The 15,813-nt window shown below is 40.8% G+C and overlaps 1 protein-coding gene across 4 annotated transcripts in view; it reads left to right on the top strand.

Annotated features, from left to right (window-relative positions):
- kank4 (KN motif and ankyrin repeat domains 4) overlaps positions 1–15,813 on the top strand; it is a 51,084-nt gene that overhangs the window by 22,575 nt on the left and 12,696 nt on the right. For 2 of the 4 annotated variants that reach the window (XM_020602725.1, XM_020602723.1), the window contains exon 2: positions 15,317–15,390. In XM_020602725.1, coding sequence (XP_020458381.1) covers positions 15,372–15,390 — 19 coding nt within the window. In that variant the 5' untranslated portion in view covers positions 15,317–15,371. Of the gene's footprint in view, positions 1–7,317; positions 7,902–8,245; positions 8,334–15,316; positions 15,391–15,813 lie in introns of those variants that run through there. The other 2 variants (XM_020602722.1, XM_020602721.1) reach the window with 2 other exon arrangements.

The following is a 15,813-nucleotide window of genomic DNA, read 5'->3' as shown; positions in this document are numbered from 1 at the left end:
TGTTGTTAAAATGAATCCCATCTGTGCACTACATGCATGTCCAATAACCAGCATTCCCTCATATCCATCCAGCTGTCATCTCTGCTTCCTGTTCCTCTTTAGTGTGTGGCTTCATCTCCTTTGTACACTTGGATTCATTTCGCTTCTCTTCAAGCGCTCTCCTTTTCCCGTCTTCTCAGCTTGCCCATCATCACCACTGATTAAAGAGAGTTTGGTCAAAACTGAAAGTCATATAATGAAATTCAGACATGCATATTTGTGAAACAGATGGTGCTAGAAGCTTGACGATGTAAAGACTACATGCAGGACTAGCTGGTGAATTACTGTAGCTAGTGGGCTAACTTTTTTTTTTTTGTACTGCTGATGTCACAGTAACCATTTCACTATAATATACATCCAGGTATCTTTGGCCCTCTTCAGACCTGGCATTAATATGTGTCCTGGGAAATCCAAACACAGATTGGACCTCTCCTGCATAATATGCAAATAAACAAAATACAAGAAACCACTCACAAATTCCAGTGGTCTCCATGCGGTATCACTATTTAAGTTACTTATTTTTAAATCAGGTGAACTGGCAGCTGTACAAAACTTTAACGTATCAATCTTTATACTTAGACAGACAAGGCATGGATGTAAATGGGTGGTGCAGCACAGCTAATAAGCTATAGTAGTTTCCACCATTTTGGACCAGCTCTTTGTTCCCTCAAAAGTCTGCTGCTTTTGTTTCCTCTTGTCTCTGTAGTACAGCTGTTTGATATTCCTCGACTCCTCTGCTTCCCTTATCTTAGCCTTTCCTAATTGCTCCTATTTCCCATTATTATTTTGTCACTCTTTATCCATCTTATTCTTCCTTCTGAGGTTCATGTAGACATAACCATTTGCATTGGATTGCCTCCATAAAGCAGGGCCAGTCAGCGTCTCGGTTGCCACATCTATCACAGCGAGCCCAGTGGGCCTGGTTTCTGAACCCACTGCTGCACTTGGTGCAGTCCTGCCTGCAGCTCTCTGCTGTATTTAATGTGCGTTCTTAGTGTGGCGAGATAATGGAAGAAGAGGGGAAATGCAGGTGGAGAGGTGGAAGAAATGACAGGGTTCAGCTCTGAGTCCTCTCTTCGGAGCCAGAGGCAGCTGTTGCAAATAAACAAACTTCTCCCCTCTCGTTGCACTTCATCTTCCAGACTAGTTTGATGCTCTGGCCTTTTAAGATAGCAAACCATGGAGAGTGTCAGGAAAGATAAGAGCGGGTGTGACGCAAAAAAGGCTGAGAGCCAAGCTTGAACCCTTGATTTCACAAGCACCTCAGTACCGCCTCCTTCCACAGTATACCCTCTTCTTCTGCCCCATCTTTTTTTTTTTTTTTGAAAAACATGTAGTAGAAGAAAAATGCCTAAATCCACTGTTTGCATGTTGCTGGAACCAGTCCAGAAACAAATTCCCACAAAAAACTGTTTATTTACCCAGAGAAATTATTTCTTTTGCTATCAGCAATTATGCAAATCCCCCAAAGCCATTCCCAATATGTGGCTCTAGTTTTTTAAAATTCAAAGTATTTTGTTAAAAATGCAACGGTTTGTAAACATGCCATTTTGTGGCTTTCCCTTTTTAACTCCAAGGAAAACATTTCACTCACACAGAGGACTCAGTGCAGATAAAGATGGCTATATTTTGTAGGAGCAGTGGTTCAAGTAGGAGCACTGCATGCTGAGAGTCAGGTGCATGTTGTATAAAATTATATTTGTCTTTATCATCTTTAGGACACGTATCTGACTTCTGTGAGATGGAACAAATTGGAGAACAGATTTAACCTCTTTAGCATCAACACTGGTCTGACCCACAACACATCACCCCCTCTTTTTCACTTATGTAAGGAGAGATTCCTGGGAGTTGTTCAGACAAGGTTGTGACCCCATGTAGCTTCCTTTCAGACTCAACAAATTGCTTGTGCTGGTAGAGCTGAGGCAGCCTCCTGCCTACCACCACTGTGGCACACAGTAAGCTCAGATCAAGGAACTTAATCACATTACTTATCAAAAGTATTATTTCATTAAATTGCACAGCCCTACTGTAAGTCTGTTGTAGACATTTGGGTACCACGGACTTTGGCAAGACAACATCAAAGCAACACAACAGAAGCCCTGAAAAGGTTACAACAAACCCTCCAAATGAAATGACAAAATACGTTGGAACTGCCCTTTAACGGGCACCGAGTGTTATCTGATGCCCCGATCTGAAGGGCTACACCGGTTGTCTGTGCCTTTCAAACTGTTACAAGTCACTGTTAAAAAAAATACACTATGCTGTCAGTCCACAAAAATCTGCACTCTGTAAACCAACTGAAAACATTTTTACCCACTTTAAATGCTTAAAAGAGATTTCAGTTTCTGATTTAATAAATTTGCTCTCCTCTACGCGACCGCCACTTCCTATTCCTATCATAACACAATTCCCCCCCTTACTGATCTACTCTGGCTCTCTGTTCTGGGTGTTGTTTAGGCTTCACTACTTCAAGGCTGATTCATGGTCAGGAATAAACACAGTGAAATATACCAACGACAGCAGAAATACGAGCTGCACCAAGCTTTTATAGAGACAATAAAACAAGGATAAAAATAAGATACACATAAAAACCCTCACTAGTTTGTTCCATGTTCCCTCTATAGTTGTGGTTTGTTGGCTAGTAATTATTAGCAATATTATAGAGTCCAGGTTGGACTCCGTGTAGTCTCTCACCCCCACAGGTCAGCAGAGTTCAGCTCTACAGGAAGAGGCTCTCTGTGGGAGAGAGCAGACCACAGCCATAATCAGGTTTATTGCATAGCAATGCTTCACCCACACTTAATGATAAAGCTCTGCCTCCATCTCTTCAGTTCTGCAATTGTACAAAGTTTCTTCTCTTCCAAACCAGATTACCACTTTAGAAAGACTGACGGAAGTAAGATTGGGTGAAACTGGGTGATAAAGAGAGAACCAATTGTATTTAGGAAAGGAGACAGGCAATGAAATTCCATTCCTGCCATCAGCCACTGGTGTGTGCTTCTTCTAAAATCAGTATCGTGATTGAGCTTCAAATGCATCGTTTCCTACCTGATGGAAACGTGCAAGCTCAAAATCATCTTCCTATGAACCGACAAAGAATAAATTTGATAGTTTTTTTATGTTTTGACTCAAATAATAGTCACAGAATGAATGGAAATCCACATAACATTCTGTCTTAAAGCTTAAAGCTTTAAACATTAAACATGATCCAAAAGCAAATGATTGTATAAGTGTCTAGGTAGAGTTGGAGTCTACAGTATATTGCAGGTTTTATTTTTTTAAAGCTTAGCTTTTATTTACATATCACAGAGTGAAAAAGTACCAGAGCTGCTGCACATTATTGACTGTGGCACTGACGCTTGTGTTTCAAAACAACATTCTCTGTGGCAGCTAGAATGACACATGGCTATGTTTAGTAGAGTTTGTGGGTTATAGTGACTCTTCTGAGGTTCAGATGAGAGTCTGAAATGACAGGACAAAAGAGGGAAATGTTCTGTTACTACATAGAAAGGAAGGTATCTGGGGATGTCAAAGTGTATGTAGTAAGAGAGGCATACAGAGGGGCAATGTGAAAACTACAGTCATGTCTTTGTGTTTCACTGTCCAGCCAAACTGCTGTTCTTGCATGCAAACAAGGCGGCCTTTGGTCTCCTCATTCATATTGCCTCTTTGCTTTTACACCTGCATGCAGAGTAGAGAGCGAAATGTAAAATGAGAAACTCCCAAGGAAAGGTGTCGTGTCCATGTGACTTTATAACAGAAGTAGATGGCATTTGTTTTTGACTCCTCCCTCTGGCAGGTGAACATACATTTTTCTTGAATAGTTATGGATTTCTTCTATCTTAAGACTTATTCAGAAATGTTCTCTGTCACACAGATGCACATGCAGCACTTGCCATGGCTCAGGCCATTTCTACTTGAGCAGTAAGGTGTGGACTATGGTCAGTTCAGTGGGCCTCTGTTTCAAAGTATAAACAGTCTTTTCCCTGTCTAGGGGCCTTATCAGCAACTAGCCTTCCTCAGGATGTCTGCCAGCCCCGGCTCAGCTAAGCGCATGCACGTCCATACACACACACTATCAAAGTGGAAAATCCTCGTCATTACCTGATTTACTGTTTTTTCCATCTTAAGCCATCTAACTAATAAGTATTTGTCACACTTAAAGAATTTCCTCGGGCAGTGCTTGGACTATTAAGTCAACCTGTATCTTTGTGGAGCTCAAACTTGCTAAAAAATGACCAGCATCTGCCAGCAACACTTTAACTTGAGCAGCATTCTTGTCTCTGTGTCTGTACAGTATATGTGATTTGTGAAGAAATGAGCAAACAAAACAATGGAAAAGAAAAGTGTTTGGACCTGACAGGCTATGATCTCATCAGCTAGTGGTGCAAGGTTAGTCTAGACTATATATGGTCTGGAGTTGGAATTCTTCTTCCAAGAACAGATGGATGATACTGTGTGTGTATCTAAGCAATGATGTATGGCTTCAGTAATAGAAAGGGAGAGATCATTTTCAAAATTCAGCAATGTAAATCATCTTTCAAACTGTCCTGCACTGCTATGTTTTGAATATATGTTGTATACTTCATATATACACTACCATTCAGAAGTATATACCTACAGTATATAGTGCATCTGTATCTGTGTGCTCTGAGGGTTCTGCACACTATCTCTGCACTACTCTCTTGTTCCTGAGATCTGTTGGAGCCACTCTCCCAGCTTGGGAGTCATGACTTTGAGTGCTCCTAGCACCACTGGGACCACTTAGGCCTTCACTTTCCACATCCTGTGCTGTTCCTCTTTTAGGCCCTGGTACTTCTCCAGCTTCTCATGCTCCTTCTTCCTGATGTTGTTCCCACTTGGGACCGCTACATCTATTACCACTGCTGCCTCCTGTTCCTCGTCTACTCCCACAGTCTCTAGTTGACATTTCTGAATTAATTACATTTTCTACTGCTTTTTGTGCCTATTTGGCTCAAATTGGCTCATTTTGAGCAGAAATGTTTTTCAGAAGACTTTGTTGTTGGATTTCATGTTTCAGAACCGTCAGCTTTCCCAGCAAAAGCTATTTATTGTACATACACTTGTAAGACTTCACATAACAATGGCAGTGTTCTAAAACTGTAATAACAGCACCCAAAATTATGTTGAGACATAGCAGGCATTTAAAATGATTAGTGGGAGTATATTCCTCACAGAATAATAAAATTGATTAACGGATACTTCCAGGGATAATTTTAAAAACATATGTGGAAAGTCAAAATATGTGATAATGATTTGAGGTGAGATAAAGAATTTGTAGGAGGAAAATATACTTAAGTCAGGCTGATGGTGAGTTACGACTGCAGTGCTGCAAATCATTTGATACAATTACTTGCTTCATATTAGAAATACTTGCTTTTGCAGAGTGTTTCTTTTCAACTCCCACAGTTGTGAAAACATTCTGCATACGACTCCAAGCTGAACTGCAGGTTTGTGAGCTATGGAGCACACCAGTTAAAACTATTTTAGGCATTCACACTTACAGCCAGATACAAACACATGCATTGGCAGAATCCTGGGGTGCCAGACTTTGCATAACACTGCTTGTTGTTATTTTAACTGTCTGTTTTTACCCACACATGAGCGGGGACACTGCTAATATATGACAATACACCTTGTACAGTACTGTATGTACCAGGCAGGGCTGTTGCACTGCTAAATTAAACTTTTGTTTTAAAGTAAAAGTTTCAGAATGCAGGTGTTGGTCTACCAAGGTCCCATCTTCACTATTACGCCTAGTCCTGCATTTTGCATGCCCATGTAGTGATGGCACTATGTGGTTTCTTGGAGCTGAGCTGACTGGGTTAGCACAACCTGGACATGGGCCTCGGTCCAGAGAAGGGATCCAGTCAAACTCCTCTGATTTATGACAATTAAATTGCAGATCAGCAGTCAAGTTCACTTTTCTTGCTAAACCATCTTTTCAGTTATTGACGTTGTGCACCTGAAAACCTTCCTCTGTCCTGTCTTAATTAAAATGAACCCTTTGGCATCAGACAACATCCACACAAATGGATTGTAAATAATCTTTACAGTGGAAGGTTCTTAAAGAAAGCAAGGAGTATCCTGGCAGTCAGCTCCCATCCCCTGCACAGTCTGTTTGAGCCAGTGAACTCTGGGAGACACTATAGGAGTACCTTTGGCAACAAAAACATATTTAAGCACTCGTTTATCCCAAGAGCCATCGGTTTCTATCAATTCTACAAGTAAACAGTAACTTATAATTGTATGCTCTGTATGTTTGTTTCCACTATGTTATTTTTATTTTTGATGATGTTGTATTTGTCCGTCCTGATATTTGTGTGACTGGGTGAGCCAAAGACAAATTTCCACCAAGGTGGACAAAGAATTATTCTGTTCTACTTAGAGGCCTGGTACTGCTGCAGCTGAATAGGTTTTTGGCTTGACAACAGACTCACATCCTATATTGGATGCAAAATTAAAATAATATTAGGTTGTCATAGGTTTAAAGCTGGTCTGTCATTTCAAAATTGTAAAACTGTAGTTCTGTCATAATGGAGAAGTTCTATACCGTTACTTCCCCAGTTGAAACCTGTTTATCACAGTGCTTTATTAAAAGTAAAAATGTACACCAAAGTCAGATGGAACTAATCATCTCCTGATAGTCCTACTGTTGCAGCTTCCAGACTGCCTCACATCCCTTGCAAATATAATATTCACTCCAACAACTACTTATCTTTAAATGTCCCATAAGTACACACCAACCTTGGTTGTTGTGTTGACTGTCTGTGGAGATCTGTTTAATTGCTGGTTGTGTTTTATGAATGGGTTTTATGAATATAAATGCTTCTTGTTCTCAGGTCTTTCAGCTGAACTGTTTTCGGGTGGATGTGTTCCACATACTTGCTAACAGGGGAATTAACACTGATGGTCTGAGGGACTAGTGCAGGAGTGAGATAAGAGATAGGACCCATTAGCCTGGGCAGTTAGCCTATTTAAAGGCAGTTATTTATTTATCTCATTTACACCACAGAGCCAGCTGGGCTAGCCAGGCTTTACTCATTTGACTGCTTTCTGTTACTGAGCTTGACTGAACTTACTAGGGGGGTTACTCCTTAAGTTTCACAGAGATGATACCCCAGCAGGGACAATTTATTGCTTCTAAAAGTAGTTTTGATCCAGTGTGGCGCTTGACCTACTCAAGGATGGCTTCATAGCAGTGATACTTAAAGTCCTCCAGTAATAGACTAGTGCATGGTGGGAGTGCACTGTAGTGCAGGCTTTGTGCCCACTGGCTAAATAAACAGATACAAAACGCACACATGCACATGACCCAGAAACGCATATGCATGCTTTCACCAGCAGATGCATGAATGAACCCAAAAAGTTTGCATACACACCAACACACAGGACTGCTCTGCTTCACGTCTCTCTCGTGTTCATCTGCACCGTGGGGAATCCCTAACTTTACACACAGAGCTACACACTATCAACACATGCAGGGAGGCAGTTGCGGTTGATCACTGTGCTAGTGTGTGTCTGTGTGTTCTGCAGTGAGCCCATTTATCTTGTAGGGTGTTATTTGTTTTTTCTTCGCCAGTTATTTGCAGTGAGAAGGCTGGTGAATCTATCATACTGAGAGAGCCAAAAGTCTGACAAGCTACACAGCCTGATCTCGTCTCTTCTCCCTCCGCCCCCCAGTGCCATCTGTCATCACCTCCACCCCTTTCCCACCCTTTCTCCCTCCTTTCCTTCAGTGTTTAAGTTTCATTCTCTGCTGAGGTTAAAAGAGAGCCAGGGTCAGCAGCACTCACAGAAACAAACAGGAAGGACACGCAGTGAGAGGAGCTGCATGGCAGGTGAGAAGCAAACTGCCTCTGGAGAATTTACTCCTTTTTTATGACTCAACCTCCCATTTTTGTGTTGTTTGTTCATGCCATTTCATCTTTTTTTTTTCTTAAATGATTTTTCTCTCCCAGGAATAATTTGCTCTCTGCCATAATTTCATTTTGTTTACCTCACATTGCTCATCTTCTCTCCTTAGCTAGGCTACACCTCACCTCTCTTTTTTCTCACACCTTTGTATTTTTGCAGGGTAGAACAGAGGCCACATGTGGTTGCCTGGGATGTGTGAGAAAGTGTGTGAAAGAGGGACTGTATTCTATTATATGCATGTGCACTCATGGTGGTTTTCTGTTTGCAGCATGTTGGAGCACACACACAGCTCACTCACACAGCCTTGGCAGCTGACAATCAGGCAATGCACATGCAAACACACGCAGTACAATGAGGTGAGCGTTGAGCTACTCAGTGTGACAGTCAACTCTTATTTTCCTAGACGATATGTGAGCAAGTGTCACACGTCCAATTTGTGTTCCCCTGCGAGTATATGTGTTTATCTGTGCATGTAAGTGAAAACTTAGCTGGAAGGCTGTCGTCTTGTTAAGATCAGAAGGGTGTGAATGTATTAAGTTTTATTTCTTCTCACAGTGATCATGCCTGATCTGCAGACTTGCTGCACCGCCATCGCTGGCCTAGCTTTACACTGGTGTCAGGCAGGCTCTTTATCACCAGGATACATTTGCATTCATGTCTGCGTGTTTGCATGCACAAATGTCTTATTTCATGTTCAACAGAATGTGTTACAATTTCTTCATTGCATGCAAGTATGTGTGTGTGTGTTCTATTTTATTCCTGTAAGTAGGAAGTAGTAATTGATTAGTAATGGAACCCAGATTTATTTATCGCTGTTTGAGTGTGTTAACACCACAGCTTGCCTACTGTATTCTTTATCTTATACAGTACGTGTACTGATTGAGGGTGCAAGTTGTTTTTAGTGTAATGTAATGAGATATAGCAGGGCTGCAAGTGATTTGCTCTTCTCTGGCAACATTCAGCACACCTTCCTTGTTTGCCTTCTCTCATATTTCTCCTCTTTTTATACATATTCATACGTTCCTCTCTCTCACTTAACAGATTTATTACCCTTTTCCCTTGTTTCTCTCCCTTTTCAGCCTCTTTAACATCTGTGACTATTGACATAGGAATTGTCAGAGAGCCCACATGCTAATTAGTGGTAGCAATTACACCACCCTAATTTACTTCCATGAGCGGAAGAGTAGCTATAATGCTAACGTAGCTGTGGCTCCAATGAATAATAGATGGAGTGTCACTTCCTTTATTGCTAATGAAAGCAGGCAGCTGCTTCTCGTGCTGGAATATTATGATAGTGTGCAAGTAGAGCAGCTTTTATTCTACGTATGAAGGATAAAGAGATGCTTCATCAGTCTATCGCACAAACAGTTGCATGGAAGGCCTGGGCATAAAGGTTATCCATTCTTTGACAGACAACGTTGAATCAACAACGTGCTGTAACACTAATGTCAAGTCTACACTAATGCAGATAAAGTTGAAATGGCATCCCCCTCACCTTTTTGTTTTTTTTGGACTAGCATCTACACAGTTTTCCATCACCAAAATATAATTTATACTTTGAGAACAGCAGTGTGGTGTAAATCTGAGTAAAGTTCATTACCTAATGTAGCCTTGCTGAAAGGTTTAGCATCAAAGTTCTTTCCATAGAACAACCACAAGCCCTCAAGTGATTCTGCTGGTGACATGTAAAAAGCTTTTTGTGAACATGGTCCAACATATTTCAGTTATTGCCAATGGTCCAAATAAATGGCTGGATATACTCCAAAAGGGATATGACACAGTCACTGGATGTTTACATGGTTATTTTTATACTAGGCTTCTAACCTCAGTGGAATTCCCTGGTTAAACAAATACAAATATGTATAGATCAGTGGACAGGCTGCACATCCGCTGGGCTGTAAATCTTTGGCTCTCCTTAGGCAGATTACAACATTTATATCATGCAGACTGCCACAGGTTTGTCTTTTACAACGTTCCACTTTGCACGTTCTTTTTGGTAGAATGTGAAATCTAACAGGTTTTGGCAAACTGAACATCTGGGTACAGAACAGCATGCTATTCTTCATGGGCCATTTCTCTCTCATTTACATGTAGTCAGAGAAGTCATTGGTGGGTTTCTGAACTGAATTCATGGGATCAGGTGTATTACAGGTGTTAGGTTTTCATTTCTTTCAGCCTATCCGTCAGATCTTTCCAAGTTGGACAAAAAGCCACTCTTGAGGTCACCCTCCACATGCATCCTGTGTGTTCTCGGTGAACTTTATGAATGTGAGTGGAATGCTTGGGCTCTCTATTGTGTGAGGTTATTACAACTAATTTCCTTACAGCAGAGGAACAATGGAAAGATGGACATGAAGCCACAAGTTTGTGCCTTTTAGTTTCCTTGTTTTTTTTCTGTACAAGCATGAGTTGCTATTGTTTGTCCCAAGCTCAGAAAGAACAGTTTACGTTAAACAGTCAGACTTTTTATGTATACTAAAATAAGGCAGTGTTTTTGTCTCCTTTGGATCTACAAGCAACTGATAATCAGCCAAACATTGGAGGGAAATAGCTTTTTAGAATTTTCCCTAGGTCTTTCTTGTATTTTGAAGAGAACATCTGCTTACTACAGTTACAGTATATTAAAATTTCATGTCCCACTCAGAGATATGTTTTCAAATGAAGCATCCAGTGTAGCCCATAAGCTTAATTCACACTGAACAGACCTATAGCAGTAGCCTGCTCACTACAGCCCAGTGGGATGTTTTTGCCACCGTTTAATGAAGCTCATAGTCAGATGTTCCCACTCATTTTCTCTCTGGGATCGGCAGTCAGATGCTATTTAGCACAAAGGGAGCAATCTGGCCCTGAATACATGCTGGACTAGACCATACTAGATTAGAACTAGGATCTAGAATGGACTTGACAAAAAAGTGGAGTGAAGAAGATTAAAGGCAAATTAGCCCAGCAGATGTGTTTCTGCAGTGCTGCTGTAATGCGGACTATACATAGACACCAGATTGTGCTCAAATAGCTCTTGTGGAGAAGAGGCATTGATCTGATCCTGCAGAGCACATACAGACCGAGCACCGAGGTATCAGATAAATGCCTCCCAGTTCTTTCTTTGTGATCTGGACAATAACTGCATTTTTCATTCGATCTGGTTAAACAATCAGAAACCTTCCAGTTCCCACTTGTCTTGGCAGTGAATTTTCTCAGCTCACTTCTTTGGAGTATCTCTGTGCTGCAGTACGTCATTATGCAAAAATTCCAAACACACCTGCAGCTCACTAGATTGAACTAATTGCACCGTCAGCTGCTGCAGTCCCTCAAAATTGCAAAGAGAATGTCTCTAATGGGACACGGATGAGTACAAAATGAAAAACTATTGTCAGACTTAATGAAATCTCATCAACAACGGTTGATGACAGCTATCATACTGACATATTAAATTTACTTAAAGTGAGACTTTTGGTGAACAGTGGCTAACAAAAAAAAGCATGGTTTTAAAATAGTGTTAAAAACAAGTGTTGGAATGGCACTACTGCAAGATTGTGCTGCAATAGGGATATATCCAAAGTATTCTATATTTTTCATATGTACAGTATGTCAGTCCCTGTGATTGTCTGAGAATGGCTGAGAATTGGCATATTAAGCTGGGTAGTCCTACATTCTCAGGGTAGTACAAGGGTAAACAGAGATAGCTGGTCTCATGTCAGGGCTATGATAAGGACTTGGAACTTTACTGGTACGTTACTGTTGGCCTGACTGTTTCTCTGTCCTCTACTACAGTATTTGGAGTTCCTCCCCGCTGCTTTCTCAGCTGATGAACACACCCCATTTAGAGCTGCAGCTGCCACACAGTACTTCAGTATGTGTGAGAGATCATAATGCATTCATGCGCTTTCTTTAGAGATAAATTGTGAGAGAGAAAAGGAGGACAGCTCGAAGAGAGGGAAACAACAGTGAAGTCACTCTGCTTGTATGAGATACGAGTGTGTATAACTGCCACTGCCATCTCTGCCCCCCTTTTCACTTTCTCCGTCCCATTTGCCTGCCTCCATGCTTGTGCTCTCCAATCTTATTTCCTGTGGGCTTGTCTTCCAACTGAGCCTGCTCTGTGTCAGTGGATCAGACTAATTCAATCTCCAATACACAGACACTCCAATGTAATGACCCGTGACATTCAATTAATACTTTTCCTGCTGCTTGGCAGCTTGGGTCAGCAGTAATTTTATGTCTGTGTGAGCATTTGTCTGGTGCATGTATGTACAATTTGAAAACAGTGACAGTCAGTATGACTTCATGTCATCACACATATTTGTGAAAACTACCTATAAAACATATCTCTGGCTTTGGGTGATGTATGACTTGTCCCTGCTGTGAGTTTTAGACATTTTTGCAAACCACTGTCATACGTATGTTGAGGTGATTCCCTGGGTCTCTGTTCCAAAACAACTACAATGATGTGGTTGAGGTTTCTGTACAGATGACATAGGAAAACCCCTAGCTGTCAGTATGAGCTTATTTACTGTACTCTTATTACATCTACCTTCCGGGCTTCACATTGCCGATGTCGTCGCCTCTCGATCAACTGTCACGGTTATTGGACTGGTGTTGAGAGATTGCTGCATGTCCTTTAGGGGGTATGTGTATGTGTGATCTTACAGTATGTGATATTGGACTGCATTTGCTTTTCAAGCATATTAATCTACCTAGTGTAAGCAATACAAGCACATGCACATAAACATGGTGCAAACAGTGTTTGGCACAAACACCCATTGCTTCTTCCATGTGTAGCCTGAGTTAATACCATCATTTTGGACTAAGACAGCCTTTATGAGTTTTCATAGTCATGACTATAATCCAGTGTGGATTTTTCATCAGTGTTACTGAGGGCTTGGGTTCTCTACCAGTTACCATGCTGCTGTTACACTGTCTGCATACACAAACCTGTGCATTCCTAATAGATGTTTATAGACTGATATTATGGTTCATCATTCATGTTAATCATTCTTATAACCCTGCCGAAGCTCATTAAGTGCAACATAATTCTTCCGAGTCCTTTATTAGTCACACAAGCAGGAAGAGGAAGAGGAAAGTTTAAAAATCTGCCCTGTAGGGAAGGTCAGGTAGACTTTCTCAAGAGAGAAGTTCCTTACAGTTCGTTTTCTGTCACTTTGGTCATGCTCATCCCTTTCTGTCACATCTCCCTTCCACATTTAAGCCTCCTCATCCACTTCACTCTATCTCCGTTACTTCTTGTTTTGTACCTCCTTGTTCTTTGCCTCTACTTTGGTCTCTGTTTTGGTAATAGTCTAATTAAGGAGGGTTTTGATGCCTGCCCACTGTGTATAATTGCCAGCTAGGTCTGTCTGTACTTCACCCAAGCAGCATTCTTGTGCTCCAAAAATCAGCTAATTAATCCTTAAGGACAGCGAGCCAATTATAGTTTTATTAAGCATCAGGAGTCAGGAATGTCCGTGCTCTCCTCTCCCTTGGGACACGCAGGGCTAGTGGATTGAAGCATGGTTGCCATGATAGCAATCACACATTGTCAAATCCTGTGCAGTGGCTGTCAGTCAGTAGATTTGTGTTTTTATGCGTGTGTATATATCTGTTCTTCTGTAACAGAGATGACAATCCAAGCTCCAAGTTACCTATTCTTTTCATTATTAAGGCTTAATCCATGAAGATGGCGCCACGGCCAAATCGAGCTTGTCACAGTTCCTGTTTAGGTCCCAGGGTGTACAGGCTGTCATTTTGATTGATTATATTGCCAGCTCATGCAATGCTTGCCTTGCAATTTGCCCCCACTCAACACTGCACAACACACAGCTTACCCTTAGCCAGCACTATGTACTTACTCAAAACTACAGTACATCAGCCAAGTTCTGTTTTAAAACATCAAAAAGTTTTACAGAGAATGTCGTGTAGTTTTACTGTTAAAACTGATTACAGCAAATGGTCTTACATAATGTGTGTGGGTCAGTTTTGGTAATATTTGGCACACGGTCATTTTAAAATGATCAACTGTTACAGAGAAAATGCTAAGCAATTTATCAGTGTTTATGTATTACAATTTTTAAAGTATCACATACATTTTGTAGATGAACTGCAGAGATGCACACTGATATCACGGCGTGACTGTGTTCCCACAAGACCTTTATCTTTGTGGGTGAGAATAATATCAAAATACAAAGTGAAATCATTTATGACAGAGGAAATGCCATTAAAGTAAAATGACTTACACTGTTGCATTATTTTAACTGTTGGCATTTAAATATATCATTTAGAACATCTGTGGTAACATGTAGCTAGGGCTATCATAAAATACATTTCACAGTGTGTTAGAAATAAGACGCCTCAATTTGTGGTAGCTGTTCCAATACCTTGAGTATAGTGCATAATGACAATGCTCATTTACTTATGAAACTGCCCAACACATTGGAGTCCAGCACTTATTAGAGCTTCAGGCACTTGCCTATTTGGCTATCAGGGGTTAAGTGCTCATTTAATATGGATGTGAACTGTGTAGCTCATTCAAAACAGGGAGAACTGCCTGGGTTGGATCATCAGTATGGGATGTTTTATATACCATTACCCCACTAAAGGTTTTGGCTCCCTTTGCTGAACTGATTTCCCCATCTCCCTCTACTCTACAGTAAGTGTAGTATAAGAAATGAACAAGCAGCTCCAGTTTCTTGGCTCCTCCAACTGCAGCAAATTATACAAAGTGGCACCAAATGGAATGTGCTCACCTCTGTGGGTCTTTCTACAGTGGCACTGCCTTCCCCTCACTGCTCTTAAGATTTTTGTTTCTTAGAACATAATTTTGTCTTCAGTTTAGTAGCTGAACTTTTCCTCACTTCAGTCTAACTATGTGGACTGTTAACAGTTTGTCATAATAACTGTGCTGTGTTTTGTTGTGCCTTCATGTCTAGTTTTCCTAAAAGAAATGTTGCCAAATCTTAGGCTACATTTCAATTCAGCATATTTTCCTGCCAGGTAGGCTAGCCAAGGCTAAGTCATGATTTTATATAATTTGTTGCATGTTGTACCACAGAAAAGCAAATATTTCACTTGTTACATTGAGTCGTTTTTCTTATATCAGATGCTCTACTGAATTAGTGAAAATGTTCATAGAATCTCGAACAACAAGTAGTTTCTACTGTACGTTTCAAGCTGCACATTTTCTGGCATCTTATCCACAACCACCAAACACGGCTGTCCTGTCATTTGATTTCACAGATCTGTCATTCCCCCTGTAAAAGTAGACGGCAAAATATTAATTCACTTCAATATTTCACTTTCCCACATAGCTCTGTCGCTCTCTCACACTCTCTCCATTTGTTCTCAGGCTGCCAGCTCCAACTGTAGCAAAAACAAGTCGATGACTAAAAAGTCCGCCTCCTATGATGGACAAGAAAAGTGGTGAGTGTCACTAAGCCTTCATTTAAGTAAACAAGCCCCTTGTTTTTAACTTATGCCACAAATGTTTTTCTGAGTTTTCTAACTGTAAAACAACCAACTAATGGCATTTTTGTTCTTTACTCATTATCTAGCATAAAGGGTTACATACAGTATTTGATTTCGTATATGTGGGCAAAGCAGCTAAGGATTTATTTCCTTCAGGTTATAACCACCCCCTATTTCATTCTGTATTCATAAGTTGACACAGCACGAGCAGCATTTTGCATGCTGATTAGTTTGCTTTGGTGCAATCACTGCATGATAATTACTTCTCAGTAAGTGATATGGTTTTACATTATGAGGCACCATGTGTGCAGCACAGTACGGCCTGTGCAAGTGGGTGAACAGGAATAATAATGGTGATGATGATCTACGATTTGGTTA

The sequence above is a fragment of the Monopterus albus genome, unplaced genomic scaffold (genome assembly GCF_001952655.1).
Source record: "Monopterus albus unplaced genomic scaffold, M_albus_1.0 scaffold58.1, whole genome shotgun sequence".
NCBI classification, from domain to species: Eukaryota; Metazoa; Chordata; class Actinopteri; order Synbranchiformes; family Synbranchidae; genus Monopterus; species Monopterus albus.
This window is presented reverse-complemented; position numbering and strand designations above follow the sequence as displayed.